Source organism: Danio rerio, chromosome 18 (genome assembly GCF_049306965.1).
Source record: "Danio rerio strain Tuebingen ecotype United States chromosome 18, GRCz12tu, whole genome shotgun sequence".
Classification (NCBI taxonomy): domain Eukaryota; kingdom Metazoa; phylum Chordata; class Actinopteri; order Cypriniformes; family Danionidae; genus Danio; species Danio rerio.
Genome location: NC_133193.1, coordinates 49,210,007 through 49,233,603, shown reverse-complemented (window position 1 = coordinate 49,233,603; position 23,597 = coordinate 49,210,007). Strand labels below are relative to the sequence as shown.

General features: G+C 38.6%; 1 protein-coding gene across 4 annotated transcripts in view; it reads left to right on the top strand.

Moving 5' to 3' along the window:
* prx (periaxin) overlaps nucleotides 1-21,852 on the top strand; it is a 38,897-nt gene extending 17,045 nt beyond the window's left edge. For 2 of the 4 annotated variants that reach the window (XM_068214970.2, XM_068214971.2), the window contains exons 2-7: nucleotides 5,548-5,597; nucleotides 5,699-5,806; nucleotides 5,883-6,008; nucleotides 7,900-8,065; nucleotides 8,297-8,490; nucleotides 8,606-21,852. In XM_068214970.2, coding sequence (XP_068071071.1) covers nucleotides 5,548-5,597; nucleotides 5,699-5,806; nucleotides 5,883-6,008; nucleotides 7,900-8,065; nucleotides 8,297-8,490; nucleotides 8,606-20,803 — 12,842 coding nt within the window. In that variant the 3' untranslated portion in view covers nucleotides 20,804-21,852. The remainder of the gene's footprint in view (nucleotides 1-5,547; nucleotides 5,598-5,698; nucleotides 5,807-5,882; nucleotides 6,009-7,899; nucleotides 8,066-8,296; nucleotides 8,491-8,605) is intronic. The other 2 variants (XM_068214972.2, XM_073929621.1) reach the window with 2 other exon arrangements.
* The last annotated feature ends 1,745 nt before the right edge of the window (nucleotides 21,853-23,597 follow it).

Sequence of the window (23,597 nt, the reverse complement as noted above, 5' to 3'; positions counted from 1 at the left end):
TCAAGTGCCTATTCTCATACAAAAAGATCTTGTGACTGTATTGAATCAGCAGCAATAGAATTACGGCTCTATCCTCGGCTGTCCTTGTAAGTGGTTGGCTTATGTCTTCAATAGGACACAATTAAACAGTGGAGTTCAACTCAGTTTGAATTTATTACATCTACATCAATTTAGCATTTAAGTAAAGTGTGTAAGATTTGATAATATACAATATCAGTTCAAATTTTGGACACACTTCATTATTATAGTAGACTATTCTACATTTCTAAACACAAACCAAAAAGTCTCTTCCACAGTTCTTAGGGTTTCTTAGCCATAACTTTGCCATCAATAAGCCTTGGATCAGAACTTTTGTCAGGCCTTTTTATTATTTAAATGTTTTCTCAGTTTCAAAAAAATGCTTTGCACATTTTACTGTGTTCCTGAGTGAAAAATGTGCATTCAGAGATACTCTTCTGCAGACCTCGGTTGTAACTAGCGGTTATTTGAGTTACTGTTGTCTTCTGGCATCAACAAGGCATTTGCGCCCACAGAACTGCCGCTCACTGGATATTTTCTCTTTTTCAGACCATTCTCTGTAAACCCTAGAGAGAGTTGTGCGTGAAAATCCCAGTAGATCAGCAGTTTCTGAAATGCTTTGACCGGCAAGTCTGGCAACAACAATTATGCCATGCTCAAAGTCACTTAAATCCCCTTTCTTCCCCATTCTGATGCTCAGTTTGCTGCAGCAGATCGTCTTGACCATGTCTTCATGCCTAAATGCATTGAGTTGCTGCCATGTGATTGGCTGATTAGAAATTTGCAGTAACAAGCAGTTGGACAGGTGTACCTAATAAAGTGATACCGCTGAGTGTATATAGACTAGCGGACATTTTAAGTGGAGCAAAGGTTTTTCAAAATTATCCTAAGACAAGAATGGGTGTTGTTTAATAGTTTGATACTTTAATACTTTGATGAAAGATTTTGATCCACTTCAAATGTTGACTACTATATATACATATATATTAGTGCTGTCAAAATAAGTGCTTTAACGCATGCGATTAATTTGAAATAATTAACGCATTAAAAAAATTGAACGCAGTTGCAGGGTTTTTTATTTCCTGTTGTGGTGGACGTGTGTTTAACATGCAAGAAATATGGATAAGACAAAGGAAGCACTTTTTGAAGGCAAGTTTCAGTATAAAACAATTAATGTCGCATCACCAGGCTCTCCAGAGTTTCATGCAATTTCAGGTGTTTTATTTTTAACTTTCGACTTCTGTTTTAATGGAATTTGATACCGCATGGCGAACAGAAAGAAAATCCTCTGCATTTCGTGACTCTGTGGTCCTTTAAGACAGGGGTTTCCCAACTTTTCAGCTCGCGACCCCCAAAATAACAATGCCAGTAACTTGCGACCCCCAATATCCTCTGAGGTGGTTATAAATACAGAAACCTTGCATGCAATGGGGCGCACACACACCAATAAACCCAAGTCTATTCTTCGTTATATTTTTTTTATGTATGTCAGTGCTGTAAATGTGCCAGACAGTTTAACCTGGTATTATAAAATCAATCTGCTGCATCTGACGCTATTGCTGAGTCTTTAATATAATGTAATTACCTGAGGGGGTCGCAATCCAATAGAACTAGTAACTATAAGCTACTAACTATATACAGTAGTGTATATAGTAACTGTAAACGACAATTTTTTTAGTAGGTTATGGATTAAAATGGTAATTATTATGGTTTAATAAAAATAAATAGATTTTTGGAAATCACCAGGCGACCCCCCCCTTCATTGTCCCGCGACCCCTCGGGGGGTCCCGACCCCCACTTTGAGAACCACTGCTTTAAGATAATCAAATCACTGCTTAGGCTACACGGTAGACTTTTAATAAGAGTATTATCTTAATCATATTAAAATCAGAGAATTGGTGTCTTATGTAAATGTTCTCAGAAATTTTCTGTTGAAGTCGCGAGCTGTCAAAGACAGTCCATTACTCTGCCTTTCAGCATGAGCCCTCCAAGTTTAGCGTGTTTCCTCATTAAACGCAATGAAAGTGTATGCTTTTATATATATATATATATATATATATATATATATATATATATATATATATATATATATATATATATATATATATATATATATATATATATAATAGTCTCCTGCATCTGACGCTATTGCTGAGTCTTTAATATAATGTAATTACCTGAGGGGTCGCAATCCAATAGAACTAGTAACTATAAGCTACTATAGTACCTATATACAGTAGTGTATATAGTAACTGTAATTGACAATTTTTTTAGTAGGTTATGGATTAAAATGGTAATTCTTATGGTTTAATAAAAATAAATAGATTTTTGGAAATCACCAAAATATTAAAACACACACACACACACATATATATATATATATATATATATATATATATATATATATATATATATATATATATATATATATATATATATATATATATTAAAACAATGCAAAAATGATAAGAAGTTACCAAATGATTAGAAACAAATTCAATTTGATGTGCTCTGAATTGGAAAATAGAATTTTCATATTCTATGCTATGCATTTGTGCAAATATTGGTGCTGTTAACCTCCTGATCTTTAGTTCAAAGTATAAACAAGCTTTTTAAACTCAAGCCAAACCTTTCAGTTTTTCGACTATTTCCTCCATGGGGTGTGAATTATAATATAGGAGCATTCAGAGGCAGAACATAAGTGTTGTTAAGATGCATGCCCAGCTTGCCTATTAACTTGTATGGCAGCATTTGCACAAGCTCTAGCGTTAACAGCTCTGTCATTACAGAGGCACATGCAGGTCAGGGCAGCTCGCGTTTATATAAAGATCAGATATATGCAGCACCATTCCAGTCTTCTGGACACATAGCATAACTAGAGAACAGCTGCGTCTTTCACTCACAAACAGAAATGCGCACACAAATACACACACAGAGATCCATCTATATTTTCCAAATTGCATGCATGTATATGAGATGGACGCATGGCCAGGCACACAAACATGCACAAATATGATTTTATATGTTTTTTCTAGGTTTTGGGACTGTAATTGCTTAATATTGTTGTTTTTTTAATATATGCATGAGTTCATTGTCTTAATTGCAGAGGTTTAACAAACACAGCCCACAAAGCTGGCACAGCACAACAGCAGAACACCTGCGAGATATATGTGCCCGTCTTGTGTAACAGGTTATTCAGTGTGGGTGTCTGCGCCCATTGGAAATTACTCACTTGCTAGTCTACAGATCTCTGAATGTTGGTTATGCGCTCTTACGACAGTGACAGATACCAGACACCGCTGCCAAATGAGGAATGAGAACCATGCAGATTGAGAGAGGACACCGTTTGCAGGCCTACAGCACTAACCTGATGGCAACTTGATCTATGTTGAGACATGGCTATTTTTTAGTCTCGTATAGATACTAACAGCGCTGTTCATATAGTGATGTGGGCTTTATGATTGCCAAATCACTGGAAAGCACTAAGTTATATCACAAAATAAGTTTGATCATGTGAAGCACATTTGAGACATGTTCCTGCTTATCACAGCCATGCAGCAATGCAAGTGATGTATTCGGTAACACTTTATAATAACTACACACTGTAAATCATTTATTAAGCATTAGCAAATAGTGAATTCCTTATCTATTAAGCATTAACTCTACATTAATAAGCGTTAGTAAGCAGTTTATAACTTCAGCTACATATGCTCTATTCTTGACTTATTTATACATTATATTTATAATGTGCTTAATAATTGTACTTTCATACTTTGCTAATGATTTATTTTTCTTGACTAAATTAAGTATCGCATTATTTACAAACCATTTGTATGTAAGAGTTGAGGGTTTTTAGAATAATTCAGAACGAGTTAGTAAATGATTAATAAACTATTAAAATCAACGTTTATATATCTTATTATTCAGGCATATATTAATGGTTACTATGTATGTTAATAAATGCTATATTAACTCAACTTCATCTAGTTTTGTGACCTAATCTAAAGTGAGGACTATTCATGCTTTATAAATCCCTTATAAATGACAAATAAAGGCTCAGTTAAATTCTAAACAGGAAAAATGACATTATTCATTCATATTCATTTAAAGATATACAAATAAAACTGTACTTCAAATCAAAAATAAATCTTTGCAACCCTATCTAAAATAACATCACTATAGAGTTTAAACATTGCATCTTATTATATTGTTAAATTATTATATTGTTGTTGTTTTATCCAGTTTTATGTCGTATTTTGACACTCCTGTTATTTTGCAATGTTTAAACTTTACAGTAATTTTACTTTTTAGAAAGATTATAGTTCATTTGATTCTGAGCCTTTCATTGTCATTTATAAAGGATTTATAAAGCATGAATAGTCCTCACTTTAGATTAGGTCACAAAACTGCATGAAGTTGAGTTAATAAAGCATTTATTAACAAATTAGCTAACTATTAGTATATGCCTGAAAAATAAGATATATAAACGTTGATTTCAATAGTTTATTAATCATTTACTAATTCAATCTGAATTATTCTAAAAACCCTCAACTACTCTCAAGTACAACTAGTTTGTAAATAATGCAATACTTAATTTAGTAATGAAAAATAAATTAACTAAGTATGAAAATACAATTATTAAGCACATTATATAGGTGCTTATAAGTCAAGAATAGAGCATTTGTAGCTGCAGTTATAAACTGCTTACTAACGCTTATTAATGTCGAGTTATTGCTTAACAGATAATGAATTCACTAGATGCTAATGCTTAATAAATGAATCATATTGTGGAGTTATTATAAAGTGTTACCATGTATTCAGTTGTGAAATTAGAAATCATTTCCTTTCAAATTCAAGCATGCAGATATACGAGCAGGTGTAATCTGCAATGTGCGACACCACATCAACTGTGATTGTATCTCACGAAACGCTTGTAGTCTTTCAGAAATATTAATGACATTTCTAGCAACCAGTAAGAAAACTGTAACTCGAATGCAGCTACAACTCGAACCCCCTTCAAAATCTGAATGGTTGGATATTGTATCTGAGTGTGGATACCATAGACTGTAAGATATATGGAAGCAGAATCCGTGACGTCACCCATAGGTTTCTGAAGAGCGCAAAACAAGCCACAAGTGCCCTTTAAAGGTTAAAGAAGTGCACTTTAAAATACTTCAAAAAATTTACCCTTGCAAAGCAACTTTATCTAAATTCATGGATATTGAGAATACTTGCACATTTTGTAATATACATGAGGAAGACTTATCTCATCTTTTCTATAACTGTGATGTCTCTCTTAAATTTTGGAATGATCTTAGTGACATGTTATTTGGGCAAAGAAATGTTAATTACAAACTATCTTTAAAAGATGTCATTTGCACTTTTTCGCACACAAAAAGAACATTCGAGTATGTTGTTAACTTCTACAGTTAACTTTTTTAGATGTACAAATACCAACCCAAATGTCTTATTTTAGATGATTAGCTTTAACGGATGGCTGCTGACATTAAAAACCTGCTCCAATTTCAGACTCTGACAGAGAGGACAGTCATGGGAATCCAGAAGCCAGAGTTTCACCTGTAGGTAGCCACTTGACAAACATTGATGTCTCCACAGCTAATAAGTGTTGGCTTTTATTTGACTAAATGTATCTCTGTTTTGTTTGCAACTTCACACATAGATAAACAACAAAAGACGGTCTCCCCCCTCAGACAAGCCTCCCTTTGGTCCTCATCCAAGTACACACCACAGCATTTCCACTGACGAACAGGACAGCCCAGAACGGATTGTAAGTACTATGAAGTCGAAGCTCAGTGTGAGATGTGGACACATCTCTTCATCTTAATTCCACATTTGCTTCCCAGGTTCAGAAGGAAAAACTCCATGCAGAACTAAAACAAGTTTTGAGTCAGAAGAGAAACCAGCTTAGAGACACCCAATCCACTTCCACAGACATGGATGAACCATCCAGGACAGACAGTAAAAACGAGGTAAGAATTAAAACATCACAACCTGAACTGCTCTTGAAATGACAACACAGAGCTAAGACACTGAGTCCATGTAAAATATGAAGGGATACCACTCAGAGCATAAGGCCACAACATACTCATGGGATGTGGTGTCATTCCTCTCTTAAGGCAAACATTTCAAAAGTTGTCCCTTGAGGCCCACTGTCCAGCAGAATGTAGATCCAATCCTAATTAAACACACTGGTTAACCTGCGGTTGTCTATTGAACTAAAGAGAAGAAATGGACTGGATATGTTTTTCACAACAAAAATGTTGTGCATAGAGATGGTCAACCTCTGTCCTAAAGGACCGCTGTCCTACAGAGTTTAGCTCCAATCCCAATCAAACAAACCTCCCTGTAGGTATCTAGTGATCTTCAAAGTTTGGAAGACTATGATTAGCTTGTTCAGGTGTGTTTGATTAAGGTTAGAGCAAAACTCTGGAGTTAGGTAAAAATGAAGTTAAGAGCCAGCTCCAAATGGGTAGAACTAAGACGGTACTCACACTATGTACAGTTGCCTCAAACCGAGCCAAAGCACACTTGTCCCCCCTCCCGTCTCCGTTTCGCCGAACAGATCCGCCACTTTTGGCGCTTATAAACAATCATAAAGCCCTCGTGCTGCAGGAATGAGGAGGATTGCTGAAGGTGCGGAGATGTCGTGCAGTGAGGGATTTGCATCTTTAATAAACTACAGCAGTTTGCATTCACTGAACAGTAAGATTGATTAATAATCCATATAAAACAGCCCCTTAAAAGTCACGTCTCTCTTTTAGTTTTGGGCTTTGGTGCGTTTTGCACTCACACACAAGCGTACCGCTACCGCGCCAAAGCCCAAGTGAACCACGCTCAAGCCCACCTCTTCCAACCGGGCCAGGGCCGGCCAAGTGAACCGTGCCTGAGCCCGAATCAGCGCACTCACACTTCTCAAACGATCCGGGAAACGGGCCTGGGCACGGTACGGATAGCATAGTGCGAGTAAGCCCTAAAGCTCCAAGTGGTCTGTACAAACCTCCTAGTGCATTTGATTTATTAAATTAATGTCTTTTAAGTGACAAGACTTACTGTGTTTTATAAAAGTCTACACCTACCCAAAGCCTAAACCTACTCCTTACAGCAATGAAAAACTGTAATTATTATAGAAAAGTGTCACAAAATTAACGTTGTAATTAATGTTGTAATAATAATATGTATTTATGTGCAGTGATTTATACTTCAAACTCTGCAGGGCAATGGTCCTACAGGACAGAAGTGGCCTGTCCCTTCCTTCCTTAGAGCCACACCTACCCATTATATAATCATGGAACAATGGTAGTTCAAAGCAGCTTTTCACCTAGAGAAACCTTTTCCAAACTTGTTTCAAACAAAACCGGGTTTGGGGGGGGGGGGGGGGTTGTTTTTGTTTAGTTTTGATGGTTTTAAAAAGAAGTCACACCAGTTACTTTAAACTGAATTACATTAGGGCCTTTAGTGTTATGCAAAATTACTTGGAACTTAGAAATCTTTAGGATATAGCCCAAATCTGGTTAGCACCTGGATTGGAGGCCACCTAGGAAAACAAAGTTGCTGTTGGTAGTGGTGTTGGTGAGGCAAGAAAGGGTGCTCACTCAGGGGTCTTCATGGATCAAAATGTCACAGTATATGAGATGTTAAACCAAGTCCTGACTCTCTGTGGACAATAAAAAATCCCATGGTTCATCCAGTAGGGATGTGATCCAGTGACCTGGCCAAAATTTCTCCATCGGCCCTTACCCATCCAGTGATTTGCTATAGTTGGGGTGTACTGAGCGCACTGGGGTGGATGCTGCACACTAGTGAAAATCTGTTTTTGTAAATGAAATATCTTAACTCTAAACCTTTACTAATCTACTTCAGGCAGAGAAGGATATGCAGTTGTCCGAGCTTGTGGAAGTGGTTGTTGAAACCGAGGCTGAAGTTGGAGCCAGTGGTTACAGTGTGGTTGGTGGAGGGGAGCGAGGCATCTTCATCAAAGATGTCTTAAAAGACTCCCCAGCAGCGAAGCACCTCAGCCTACAGAAAGGTACCAAGGGACTGTATTTTACATTACAAAGAGCAATGTCAAATACACTTTAAAGACTTGAGCCACTGTCCTTGAAAAGACAAGTAGGAGTAACCCCTTTGACCTCAGAATTCTCAAATGAACATCATCTTCATGTAAATACAGGTGTACTGAATGTGTTGCGTGATGTAGTAAGAATGCTAAGACAAATCATGTAAATTCTGAATAATTTTTGGTGATGTGTTATTGCAGGAGATCAACTTCTAAGTGCCAGGGTGTATTTTGATAACGTGAAATATGAGGACGCATTAAAAATTCTTCAGTGTGCAGAACCCTACAAAGTGTCCTTCTTTTTGAAGAGGACTGTGCCAGAAAGTGAAGTCAGCATACGTCCAGGTGCACAAACTCTTGATCTCAGAGGACCTAAGGCCAAGATGCAAAGAATGGTACATGCTGAAATATTGATATACAATAGAAAGACCTTTTAACCATCATCAGTATTGCATTTATTTAATGATTAAACAGTAGAAACTAGAAGGAATGATAACCTTTTTCTTGCAGAGCGTCAAAAGTGTGAAACCATTCAAAACCAAGAAAAGGAGAGGAGGAAGATTTGGATTGAAAAGACTGAAAGAGAATAAAAAAGCAAGAGAACGGGCAGAGCTGGACATTGAGGGCTTACATGGTAGATCAGACCTCAGTCCTGTTGATGTTGAGTTTGTTTTCCCAAAGTTCAAATTGAGGAAAGGTGGGAAATCCACTGCAGGTGAATCCGGACATCTGGAAGGCATGATCACTGGTGGCAAGAAGAAGAGGAAGATCCGATTTCCAAAATTGAAAGGCACAGATGCTGCTGTCAGTGAAGGGAATGTTAATGTAGATGTTTCAACACATGAGAAAGAGGGCTCTGGGGCAAAGCTGAAGGGCAGGGCAAAGGGTGCAAAATTTGGAATGAATTTCCCCAGATTGAAAAAATCTAAATTAGATGTAAAATCTTCAAATGATAATGTTGAGGTGAAAGAACAAGAGGCCAAATTAAAACCTCCCTCAGTAGACTGTGATTTCAACATAACTCAGGGCAAAGCTGAAGCTAATGCTCCTAATCTTGAGGTTGGTGGGAAAGGAAAAGGAGAGGGTCCTGAGATAAAGATGACAAAGATTAATCTGGATGTCTCAGATCCAAAGATGACAATCCCAACATTCAAACTGCCAAAGGTAAGACTTTCTTGTCATTCAGATGAAATTGATGGAGAGGCAAGTAAACAAATTGGCACAACTGAAAGTAAACCTAAAATGACAAATATTGACATCAAAACACCAACAGTAGATATGGACGTGAATATCCCAAAGTTTAAAATGGAAGATGTTGAAGGAACAAAAATCAACACACACAAATTTGACCCATCATTACCAAAGCTAAACCTTGATGCAAAGCAAATATTTGGAGATGAGATTGATGGATCCATGGTCAAAAAGCATGAGATTTCTCTTCCCAAACTTGACATTGAAGTCCCCGAGATAAACACATCAGATGTGGACATAGTTCTTCCTAGATTAGACGTGAGTGCAAAGAGCATTGATTCTGGGGGGCGTGTAAGTACAGGGGCAAGTTTTAAAATGACAAAATTAGACATCTCTCTTCCAAAAGTAAAATCTCCTGAGGGTGAGGTCACACTTGAAGGCCCTGGAGCAAAAGGTGGAAAATTTCACAAGCCAAATATCAGTATTTCATTACCAAAAGAGAGAACAGCAGAAGCAAATATAGGTCATTCTGAGAAAAAAGCAAATGTAAAAATGCCCCAAATAGATATTTCCCACCCCGAAATTTATTTACCACAAGGGCAAATTGATATTGAAGGGCCTAAAGGTGAAGCAAAGGTTGATATTTCGAATGAAATGACAGAGAGGGGTGCAGATATTAAGGGTCACTTTGATAAAGGGGGAAAGTTTAAAATGCCCGCAATAGATGTGTCCCTACCTAATGTGAAATTACCTGAGCATACCATTGCTGAGGGGCCAGCAATAAAAGAAGGAAAATTTAATATGCCATCATATGACACAGAAGGAAATGTTGAGGTTGGAGATCTGTCTGCAAAAGGGGGCAAATTCAAGATGCCACATCTAGATGTTTCACTTCCAAAGATGAATTTATCGACAGGTGAAATAAAAATTGAGGATTCGGGGGTCAAAGGTGAGAAAAAATCTTTACCAAAAGGAAAAGTAGAGGCTGGTGTTGAGGTTCAAGGTTATTCTGGAAAAGCAGAGATGCCTCAAATTGATGTTAAAGTGTCACTGCCAGAGGGTAAGGATATTAATGTTAAAACCTCTGGTAAACGTGAAAAGGCTGAAATGCCAAAGGTTGATATATCTCTCCCTGCGGTGAATTCTCCTGGTGTTGAGATTTTCTTGCCAAAAATGTCACCAGAAAGTGACATCAGTATTGAAGTGCCCGATAGTCATATCAAAAAAGGAGGAAAGTTTCAAATGCCCAAAATAGACCTTGCATTCCCAAAGATTAAATCAAGACCCGTGGAAGTAAATTTGGAAGGACCTGAGGTAAAAGGAGGTAAAGTTTACAAACCTTCCATAGACATTTCTTTGCCTAAAGATAAAACCAAGACACACTTTGAAACAGAAGGAAATTCTAAAAGTGGTATGAAACTTAAAATGCCAAAAATGGATAATTCACTACCAAGAGCAAAAGCTCCTGAAGGTGAAATGAAAGTTGAAGCAAAAGAAGAAACAATTGATATTAAGAGTGGAAAGTTTCACATGCCCTCTACATACATCACTCTGCCAGAAGCAGGAACTGGAGGTCATCTAGATGTTGAAGGACATGGAAAAAAAGGTGGGAAATTTGAAATTCCTAAAAATGATGTTTCCTTGCCTAAATTAAAACCATCAGAGGCTGAAGTCATAGTTGAATGTCCCGATATTCAGGGTGGAAAGGTTCACATGCCTTCTATAGACATCACTCTACCAGTTGGAGGAGTAGGAAGTGATCTAGATGTCAAAGGAAACAAAAGTAAAGGAAGAAGGTTTGAAATGCCCAAATTTGATGTTTCCTTGCCTAAACTAAAAACATTAGGGGCTGAAATCCATGTTGAAGGTCCTGATCTCAAAGGTGGAAAGTTTCACATGCCCTCTGTGGATATCTCTCCATCAAAAGGAGGGGCAGGAGCTGATGTAGATGTTAAAGGACGTGGAGGAAAAGGAGGACAATTTGAAATGCCCAAATTTGATGTTTCATTGCCCAAATTAAAACCATCTGAGGCTGAAGTTAACATTGAAGGTCCCGATATCAAAAGTGGAAAGTTTCACATGCCCTCTCTAGATATCTCTCCACAAAGAGAGGGAGCAGAAGGTGATGTAGATGTTAAAGCTCATGGAAGAAAAGGAGGAAAATTGGAAATGCCAAAATTGGACGTTTCCCTGCCTAAATTTAAAGCTTTTGGAGCAGAAATCAACACTGAAGATCCCAATATCAAAGGTGAAAAGCTTCACATGCCCTCTTTAGATATCTCTCTACCAGGAGGTGATGTAGATGTTGAAGAGTATGGAGGAAAAGGAGGAAATTTTGAAATGCCAAAGTTGGATGTTTCCTTGCCTAAGTTTAAACCATCTGGGGCTAAAATTAATGTTGAAGGTCCCGATATCAAAGGTGGAAAGTTTAACATGCCCTCTGTAGATATCTCTCTACCAGGAGGTAAAGCTGGAGGTAATGTAGATGTCAAAGCTCATGGAGGACAAGGAGAAAAATTTGAAATGCCAAAATTGGATGTCTCCTTGCCCAAATTAAAAACATCAGGAGGTGAAATCAACATTGAAGGTCCCGATATCAAAGGTGAAAAGTTTCACATGCCCTCTGTAGATATCTCTCTACCAGGGGGTAGAGCAGAAGGTGATGTAGTTGTCGAAACTCATGGAGGACAAGGAGGAAAATTTGAAATGCCAAAATTGGATATTTCCTTGCCCAAATTTAAACCATCTGGAGCTAAAGTCAATGTTGAAGGTCCCGATTTCAAAGGTGGCAAGTTTCACATGCCCTCTCTAGATATCTCTTTACCAAGAGGTGGAGCAGAAAGTGATGTAGATGTTGCTGGACATGGAGGAAAAGGAGGAAAATTTGAAATTCCAAAATTGGATGTCTCCTTGCCCAAATTAAAACCATCAGGAGGTGAAATCAACATTGAAGGTCCCGATATCAAAGGTGGAAAGTTTCACATGCCCTCTGTAGATATCTCTCTACCAAGAGGTGGAGCAGAAGGTGATGTAGATGTTGAAGGACATGGTGGAAAATTTGAAATGCCCAAATTTGATATTTCCATGCCTAAATTTAAACCATCTGGGGCTGACGTCAATGTTGAAGGTCCCGATATCAAAGGTGGCAAGTTTCACATGCCCTCTTTAGATATCTCTCTACCTGGAGGTAAAGCTGAAGAAGGTGTAGATGTCAAAGCTCATGGAGGAAAAGGAGGAAAATTTGAAATGCCAAATTTGGACGTTTCCTTGCCCAAATTTAAACCATCTGGAGCTAAAGTCAATGTTGAAGGTCCCGATATCAAAGGTGGAAAGTTTCACATGCCCTCTGTAGATATCTCTTTACCAAGAGGTGGAGCAGAAGGTGATGTAGATGTTGAAGGACATGGAGGAAAAGGAGGAAAATTTGAAATGCCCAAACTTGATGTTTCCATGCCTAAATTTAAACCATCTGGGGCTGACGTCAATGTTAAAGGTCCCGATATCAAAGGTGGAAAGTTTCACATGCCCTCTGTAGATATCTCTCTACCAGGAGGTAGAGCTGAAGGTGATGTAGATGTCAAAGGACATGGAGGAAAAGGAGGAAAATTTGAAATGCCCAAATTGGATGTCTCCTTGCCCAAATTAAAACCATCAGGAGGTGAAATTAACATTGAAGGTCCCGATATCGAAGGTAGAAAGTTTCACATGCCCTCTGTAGATATCTCTCTACCAAAAGGTGGAGCAGGAGGTGATGTAGATGTTGAAGGACATGGTGGAAAATTTAAAATGCCCAAATTTGATGTTTCCATGCCCAAATTTAAACGATCTGGTGCTGACGTCAATGTTGAAGGTCCAGATATCGAAGGTGGAAAGTTTCACATGCCCTCTGTAGATATCTCTCTACCAGGAGGTGGAGCTGAAGGAAATGTAGATGTCAAAGGATATGGAGTAAAAGGAGGACAATTTGAAATGCCAAAATTGGATGTCTCCTTGCCCAAATTAAAACCAGCAGGAGGTGAAATTAACATTGAAGGTCCCGATATTGAAAGTGGAAAGTTTCACATGCCCTCTGTAGATATCTCTCTACCAAAAGGTGGAGCAGGAGGTGATGTAGGTGTCAAAGCTCATGGAGGAAAAGGAGGAAAATTTGAAATGCCCAAATTGGATGTTTCCTTGCCCAAATTTAAACCATCTGGAGCTAAAGTCAATGTTGAAGGTCCCGACATCGAAGGTGGTAAGTTTCACATGCCCTCTATAGATATCTCTTTACCAAAAGGTGGAGCAGAAGGTGATGTAGATGTTGAAGGATATGGAGGAAAATTTGAAATGCCCAAATTTGATATTTCCATGCCTAAATTTAAACCATCTGGGGCTGACGTCAATGTTGAAGGTCCCGATATCAAAGGTGGAAAGTTTCACATGCCCTCTTTAGATATCTCTCTACCTGGAGGTAAAGCTGAAGGAGGTGTAGATGTCAAAGCTCATGGAGGAAAAGGAGGAAAATTTGAAATGCCCAAATTGGACGTTTCCTTGCCCAAATTAAAAACATCTGGAGGTGAAATCAACATTGAAGGTCCCGATATCAAAGGTGAAAAGTTTCACATGCCCTCTGTAGATATCTCTCTACCAGGGGGTAGAGCAGAAGGAGATGTAGTTGTCGAAACTCATGGAGGACAAGGAGGAAAATTTGAAATGCCAAAATTGGATGTCTCCTTGCCTAAATTAAAACCATCAGGAGGTGAAATCAACATGAAAGGTCCAGACATCGAAAGTGGAAAGTTTCACATGCCCTCTGTAGATATCTCTCTACCAGGGGGTAGAGCAGAAGGTGATGTAGGTGTCAAAGCTCATGGAGGAAAAGGAGGAAAATTTGAAATGCCAAAATTGGATATTTCCTTGCCCAAATTTAAACCATCTGGAGCTAAAGTCAATGTTGAAGGTCCCGATTTCAAAGGTGGCAAGTTTCACATGCCCTCTCTAGATATCTCTCTACCAGGAGGTGGAGCAGAAAGTGATGTAGATGTTGCTGGACATGGAGGAAAAGGAGGAAAATTTGAAATTCCAAAATTGGATGTCTCCTTGCCCAAATTAAAACCATCAGGAGGTGAAATCAACATTGAAGGTCCCGATATCAAAGGTGGAAAGTTTCACATGCCCTCTGTAGATATCTCTCTACCAAGAGGTGGAGCAGAAGGTGATGTAGATGTTGAAGGACATGGTGGAAAATTTGAAATGCCCAAATTTGATATTTCCATGCCTAAATTTAAACCATCTGGGGCTGACGTCAATCTTGAAGGTCCCGATATCAAAGGTGGAAAGTTTCACATGCCCTCTTTAGATATCTCTCTACCTGGAGGTAAAGCTGAAGGAGGTGTAGATGTCAAAGCTCATGGAGGAAAAGGAGGAAAATTTGAAATGCCAAAATTGGACGTTTCCTTGCCCAAATTTAAACCATCTGGAGCTAAAGTCAATGTTGAAGGTCCGGATATAAAAGGTGGAAAGTTTCACATGCCCTCTCTAGATATCTCTTTACCAAGAGGTGGAGCAGAAGGTGATGTAGATGTTGAAGGACATGGAGGAAAAGGAGGAAAATTTGAAATGCCCAAATTTGATGTTTCCATGCCTAAATTTAAACCGTCTGGGGCTGATGTCAATGTTGAAGGTCCCGATATCAAAGGTGGAAAGTTTCACATGCCCTCTTTAGATATCTCTCTACCTGGAGGTAAAGCTGAAGGAGGTGTAGATGTCAAAGCTCATGGAGGAAAAGGAGGAAAATTTGAAATGCCCAAATTGGACGTTTCCTTGCCCAAATTAAAAACATCTGGAGGTGAAATCAACATTGAAGGTCCCGATATCAAAGGTGAAAAGTTTCACATGCCCTCTGTAGATATCTCTCTACCAGGGGGTAGAGCAGAAGGAGATGTAGTTGTCGAAACTCATGGAGGACAAGGAGGAAAATTTGAAATGCCAAAATTGGATGTCTCCTTGCCTAAATTAAAACCATCAGGAGGTGAAATCAACATGAAAGGTCCAGACATCGAAAGTGGAAAGTTTCACATGCCCTCTGTAGATATCTCTTTACCAAAAGGAGGCGCAGAAGGTGATGTAGGTGTCAAAGCTCATGGAGGAAAAGGAGGAAAATTTGAAATGCCAAAATTGGATATTTCCTTGCCCAAATTTAAACCATCTGGAGCTAAAGTCAATGTTGAAGGTCCCGATTTCAAAGGTGGCAAGTTTCACATGCCCTCTCTAGATATCTCTCTACCAGGAGGTGGAGCAGAAAGTGATGTAGATGTTGCTGGACATGGAGGAAAAGGAGGAAAATTTGAAATTCCAAAATTGGATGTCTCCTTGCCCAAATTAAAACCATCAGGAGGTGAAATCAACATTGAAGGTCCCGATATCAAAGGTGGAAAGTTTCACATGCCCTCTGTAGATATCTCTCTACCAAGAGGTGGAGCAGAAGGTGATGTAGATGTTGAAGGACATGGTGGAAAATTTGAAATGCCCAAATTTGATATTTCCATGCCTAAATTTAAACCATCTGGGGCTGACGTCAATCTTGAAGGTCCCGATATCAAAGGTGGAAAGTTTCACATGCCCTCTTTAGATATCTCTCTACCTGGAGGTAAAGCTGAAGGAGGTGTAGATGTCAAAGCTCATGGAGGAAAAGGAGGAAAATTTGAAATGCCAAAATTGGACGTTTCCTTGCCCAAATTTAAACCATCTGGAGCTAAAGTCAATGTTGAAGGTCCGGATATAAAAGGTGGAAAGTTTCACATGCCCTCTCTAGATATCTCTTTACCAAGAGGTGGAGCAGAAGGTGATGTAGATGTTGAAGGACATGGAGGAAAAGGAGGAAAATTTGAAATGCCCAAATTTGATGTTTCCATGCCTAAATTTAAACCGTCTGGGGCTGATGTCAATGTTGAAGGTCCCGATATCAAAGGTGGAAAGTTTCACATGCCCTCTGTAGATATCTCTCTACCAGGAGGTAGAGCTGAAGGTGATGTAGATGTCAAAGGCCATGGAGGAAAAGGAGGAAAATTTGAAATGCCAAAATTGGATGTCTCCTTGCCCAAATTAAAACCATCAGGAGGTGAAATCAACATTGAAGGTCCCGATATCGAAAGTGGAAAGTTTAACATGCCCTCTATAGATATCTCTCTACCAAGAGGTGGAGCAGGAGGTGATGTAGATGTTGAAGGACATGGTGGAAAATTTAAAATGCCCAAATTTGATGTTTCCTTGCCCAAATTTAAACGATCTGGGGCTGACGTCAATGTTGAAGGTCCAGATATCGAAGGTGGAAAGTTTCACATGCCCTCTGTAGATATCTCTCTACCAGGAGGTAAAGCTGAAGGAGGTGTAGATGTCAAAGGACATAAAGTAAAAGGAGGAAAATTTGAAATGCCCAAATTAGATGTTTCCTTGCCCAAATTAAAAACATCTGGAGGTGAAATAAACATTGAAGGTCCTGATATCGAAGGTGGAAAGTTTCACATGCCCTCTGTAGATATCTCTTTACCAAAAGGTGGAGCAGGAGGTGATGTAGGTGTCAAAGCTCGTGGAGAAAAAGGAGGAAAATTTGAAATGCCCAAATTTGATGTTTCCTTGCCCAAATTTAAACGATCTGGAGCTGACGTCAATGTTGAAGGTCCAGATATCGAAGGTGGAAAGTTTCACATGCCCTCTGTAGATATCTCTCAACCAGGAGGTGGAGCTAAAGGAAATGTAGATGTCAAAGGGCATGGAGTAAAAGGAGGACAATTTGAAATGCCAAAATTGGATGTTTCCTTGCCCAAATTAAAACCATCAGGAGGTGAAATCAACATTGAAGGTCCCGATATCGAAAGTGGAAAGTTTAACATTCCCTCTGTAGACATATCTTTACCAAAAGGAGGAGCAGAAGGTGATGTAGATGTCAAAGCTCATGGAGGAAAAGGAGGAAAATTTGAAATGCCCAAATTGGACGTTTCCTTGCCCAAATTTAAACCATCTGGAGCTAAAGTCAATGTTGAAGGTCCCAACATCGAAGGTGGAAAGTTTCACATGCCCTCTATAGATATCTCTCTACCAGGAGGTAGAGCTGAAGGAGGTGTAGATGTCAAAGGGCTAGGAGGAAAAGGGGGAAAATTGCCAAAATTGGATGTTTCCTTGCCTAAATTTAAACAATCACGGGCTGAAGTCAATGTTGAAGGTGCTAATATTGAAGGTGGATGTTTTCAAATGCCTTTAATAGATATTTCTCTTCCAAGAGAAGGAGCAGAAGGTGATGTAGATGCCAAAGGACATCCAGGAAAAGGAGGAAAATTTAAAATGCCTAAATTGGACGTTTCTTTGCCTAAATTTAAATCACCAGGGGCTGAAATCAATGTTGAAAGTCCTGATATCAAGGGCGAAAATTCTCACATGCCCACTATTGATATCTCTCTCCCAAAAATTAAATTAGAATGTGAAACCGATGTTGGGCTAGAGAAAGAAGACATCTCAGTACCTAAAATAATCCATGGTGCCAGAATGAGTGATATAAATGTCCCTGAGGTAACTTTAGGTGGCAACATTAAACTACCCACTGTGAAATTACCAACTGTTGACATATCTGCTCCTAAGGTTGATCTGGACTTTTCTCTTCCAAAGGCAAAGAGCACTGACAGAGAAAATGTTGAACTTCTAAAGGCAGAGGATGGAAGGCCGTCATCTGGATCAAGTTTTGATGTTCCAGAGGTCTCTTTAAAATTGCCCAAGATTTCCCTCCCAAAATTTGGCAGAAAATTAAAAAGTGGAGACAAATTGGAATTAGAAAGTCCAGGTTTATCTATAGATTTGGACACGCAACTAACATCGCCCTCAATAGAAGCCGATGGCAAAATGAAGGAGGACAAAATCAAAATGCCATCAAGTGGAACGGCTAAAAAGGATATTGAAATAATTGGTCCTAATGCTGAAATCATGATACAGGGAAGTACTGGGGAAATTACAAAACCAGAAATAAAAATGGAGAGTCCTGATGACAAGGCCAAATACAAGCTCAAGTTCCCCAAATTTAAGACAACCATTCCAAAACCAAAGCTCAAAGATGTAGAAATGGACATGCCTGCAGTGGATGGCAAAGGAAAGGTCAAAATACCAGCAGTTGAGATATCACTGCCAACAGCAAATATCCCAGATTGTGAGGTATTGCTTCCAAAAACTGAAGTTGATGTGTCTGAAGCAGATATCAGAGGTTATGAGGGCAGTTTAAAAATCCCTAAGATGCCAACTATTGACATATCAGTTCCAAAAGTGGATGTTTCCTTACCTAGAATAAAACTGCATGAACCAATGGACTCAAGCTCGTCTGACCTAAACATTGAATGTAGTAAGGGTACATCACATTTTCCACATGTAACAATCCCAAAAGTAGACCTTTCACTTCCTCATGGAAAAACAGGCGATGCAGATAACCATGAGGTGGAAATAAGAAAGAGGGGTAAATTAAGAATGCCAGAAGTAGAAATATCATTACCTCATGGAAAACATAACACATCTAACAATGACATGGAAATTAAAGGTGAAAAACTACAAATTTCAGTGCCCACTGTTGATCCCGATTTAGACATTTCAGTTAAAGAGAGCAGATTGAAAATGCCTACGATAGATTCATCGCTACCTCATGGAATCAAAAGAGAAAGTCAAGTGCCATATTCAGAACAAGAAGGTGCAAAAATAAAAATGCCAATAGTTGATATATCGCTTCCTAATGTTAAACATAAAGATGGAATAAAACTACCAACAGTAGAGATCTCATTACCTCAAGGCCAAGTAGAAGATACTGATATTCCTGAACCTAGAGAGTGTGGAAAAGAAGGGAAATTCAAAATACCTAATATCGATAAACCAAAAGTTGATATATCATTACAAGGACAACAAGAGGCAACAGAAAAAACTGAGGTCAGAAGACAAAGTGGACACATTCAATTACCAAAAATAACAATGCCTAAAGTGGATATATCATTACCGCATCATTACCCCAAAACAGTTGACCCTGAGGCTTCAGGATCTGTGGGAGTAGACACTGATAAAATCCCCAAAGTACATATAGGAATGTCTAAAGATGCAGAGTTGTCTGATGAGGATAAAACGTTGACAATGCAAACTACAGATATAGAGATCCCTGGTGCAGACCTAGGGCTGGATCTTGACTTGTCGAAAAAAGGAAAAAGGAACAAAAAGAATAAAAAGAAGAATGAACCGCAAGATCCAAAGGGGCCAAAAGTTAAAGGGTCTAAATTTAATATCGGAATGCCAAAAGTAAAGGTATCTGCATCAGGAACTGACATAAACAAGACTGAGAAAGGAGCTGATGCGAACTTAAAAGCTGATTTACAAGCACCAAAAATTCCTGAAATTGATTTTGACATTGGCACAGCCCAAGTTGAAACTAACTTTTCTGAAGGAGACAAAAAGCAGAAAATCAAAATTCCAAAGTTTGGGATACCTCTCCCTTCTTTAACGTCACCTGAAGCCAACATCACGCCACTTCAGATAAAAGGTCACTCAATACCTGTAGACTCTGAAGTAGAATACGAGGGCCCACGTTTGCCAAAGGTAACGAAAGCAGTCTTTGTCATGGTGAATCCACAAACGGAGAGCTCTGCAAGTGCAGCTGGTGAAACAAGTGCCGAAATCGAAAAAGAAAAGCTCAAGCAGACAAAGATCACAATGAAGCAGAGTTTTGGCAAGTCAACAGAAAAGGGGAAAGCAATACATTACGGAGAGGAGGTTGAATTTGAAGGAAAGTCAAAAACTGGAAAGCTTAAGTTGCCCAAAGTCACATTTTCATCAGGCCAAAAAGGATCGTTTGATGTAACACCAAGTGGGTCTGATGATGGAGCAAGTCCAAGTCTAAATGGCGGCGACAAAGATGAAAGAGCAAAGTTTGGGAAGCTTAAATTGCCCAAGTTGGAGTTTTTCTCACCATATTCAAAAGACACAGAAGAGGAACTGGAAATAAGCATGAGGAAAGAGACCTCATGGGAACTCAAAGAGACCAAGGAGACAAAGACGACATCAAGCACAATGTCTTTCCCAGGTCTTAAGAAGAAACCAGGGAAGGATGAGGAGGTACAGGAGATTGGCACTTTAGTGTCCTCAAAAGCACGGACTGAAATGTTGGCAGAACGGGAGGGATCAGAGTCGCCAGCACACATTGAATCAGCTGGATTTGTCTCTTTAAAGAAAAGTGAAGAAAGAGAGGAGACGACATGGTTCAAAGTACCCAAAGTAACCCTCAGTCCCCATTCTACCGGCATCCTTCACATCACTCCAGAAAGCTCTCCGAAAGCAAGCAAGTCCTCTATTCCTGGCTCTAGTGAGCAAGCCTCTGGAGGTTTCTATGTGAAGATGCCAAGCGTTGAATATTTGACCCAGGAAATGTCCTCGGAGCATACGACAAGCAAAACAGAGGGAACTCGTACTGTAGTGACTAAGATGACAAAGTATACAGAAACAAAAACTAGCAGCTCCAAACAATAAGCATCTCAGTTACTGAATAGGTAGGGAAATATATTGGCTCAAATATATTTTTGCAAAAATGATTTGTTCTATTAGGCCAGGGGTGTCCAAACTTGGTCCTGGGGGGCCGGTGTCCTGCAAAGTTTAGTTTCAACCTCAATTAGACACCTGAATCAGCTAATCAAGCTCTTAGTAGGTATACTAGAAACTCCCAGGCAGGTGTGTTGAAGCAAGTTGGAACTAAACTATGCAGGACACCCGCCCTCCAGGACCCTGATTTAGGCAAACACAGCAAATATGTAGTTACAAACAGTATTATTTATTTATTGTAGACCTTATTTTCATGTTTTGCCACTCTGTATGACACTTCGAACTGATATATTTGTAAAGATCTGTCTCAGATCACACATGTACACATGCATTACACATGCCCAGACCCAAAGATATTTAAAGACATTGAATTTATTTTGGTTTTTGCGTTTCTTGTGCAATCCTGGCACCGTATGCCATTTATATTGAAGAGTTTTAAAGCATTTTGAAAATATTATATTGCTTTTTTTTGATGCCTGGTTTGTTTCTGTGGTTTTTGGGTGTTGTTATGGAATTGTGTTTATTTTAGATATTATTACAAATATATGTACTATTTTTACATATTTATATGCACGATCTGTACAGAAAAGACACACAAAAAAGCTTGTGATGTTGAGTACTTTTGTGATGCACATTTTTGTGACTTTTAAATACATTAAAAAAAATACAACGATTTCTCCCTTTACATTTCTTGTGAAAAGCTGTACCAGACAGCATTTCTATTCACAGGGAAGGCTCTGAATTGAAAACTTTGAGTGTGATTTTTTTTTCTTGTATTTTATTTTTTAAACTTAAACCTATTTGTTGTTTTGGTTGTAGAAGTAGCCTAAACGTCAGCTGTTTTATATGTATATTTAAGGTTTCAGTACTGAACTGCATGTTTGTAATGTGTTGCTTTTCTGAAACCGTCATTTTGAGGATGCTTATCTCTATCTAATGCAAAAATAGAACACTTAAATAAAACGTTAACATTATAATCAGTTGTAGCTTATTTTTCCTGATCCTTTTCCTTATTCATTTGCACATAATTCCACTAGTGTGGCATCGCTAACGATAAACAGTCCATTCCAGGGATACAGCAGGCATAACAATGAACACTACTCAACATTGCAACATACAGTAATACTGAACACACACAAAATGTTTTGTGACTAATAAAAATAACATCCAGATGAAAAAACAGTGGAAATTCTGACTTCAAAAATAGTGCAGCTTAGTGCGGCTTAGTCCCTTTACTCATCAGGGGTCGCCATAGCGGGATGAACCACCAACTTATCCAGCATTTGTTTTACACAGCGGACGCCCTTCCAGTTGCCCTGTCCACTCATTGACACCCATACACCACTGCCAGTTTGGTACATTTAATTCATCTATAGCACATCTCTTTGGATTGTGGGGGAAACGAGAGCACCTGTTTTCATTATTATACCTTTAAAAATAAAACTCTTGTTGTAGCAACACAATGTACTGTGATATAGGTGACATATCAAAGATTATCATTTGTAGTGATAATTTGGGTGACACAGTGGTTAACACTGTCGCCTCACAGCAACAACATCACTGGTTCAAGCCCCGGCTTGGCCATGTGGTGTTTCTGTGTGGAGTTTGCATGTTCTCACGTTTTGACGTGGGTTTTCTTCGGGTGCTCCAGTTTCCCCCACAAATCCAAAGTTATAACTGACACATGAACAAATAGTCATAATATTTAGACTTTTTTGGAACTGAAATGTTTATTATCCTTCTATCAAGATCCATTTTCATGCCATATAGATGTTTTTATGAATGTATTATGTGTTATATTGATATATCAGGCCTTTTGGTAACTTTTATTTGCTCAAATTAGTTTTAGTTACAAAAAAAAATGTTTTACCCATAACGTTTTGATAAAATAGAACATTTTAGGATGATTGTCTTGGTTTATTTTTTACCCTAAAGATTTTAAAATCTTTTTTATTTCAGATTGAGAGGTGTAATAGCAGTTTCAGACAATTGTTAATGCAAAGACAGACCTTACACCTCGCATATGAGAAGTGATTGCATTTTTATTTTCTTTTGCGCTTTAGGACTTCCATATCTATCTATCAAATGTACAAAAAATACAAAAGCAAGGGACGTCAAGGTGCTATAATCATTTAGTGAGGAAATTAAAATTGAGAAGAAATTTGGGTTGGGATGAGATGTAATTCTTTGTGATTTAACAGGCTTAGTGTAATTATACTTTTACTACTTCATATTATTTCAGTTGTGTTCAGAATTGTGAATGTATTTGTCTGAATCATGTTGACGAGGAAAAAATATCTTTAATATATTGATGCAAAATTTTAGCACTATCACTTTGTTGTTATAACATAGCCTAGTTGGATTGGCGGTGGTGGTGGTGGTGGAACCTGCATACCCCTCAGTAAATGTGTAGTTGTGCTCCTGGGTGTTTCCCAATGTTGAGTTGCGGCTGGAAGGGCATCCACTGCGTAAAACATATGCTGGATTAGTTGGCAGTTCATTCCGCTGTGGTGACCCCTGATTAATAAAGGGACTGAGCTGAAATGAAAATGAATGAATGGATAAATGAATGAAAATAAACATGTTCACCTAAATTTTGACATTTTCCTCTCAAAAAGTGACTTAAAACCTCACCACAAAGTCTGTCAATTGGAAGCAGACAACAAAACGGGACGTCTCGTTTCAAAACTTTCATTTTAAGTTGCCATTACGCGCGTAAAAGAAA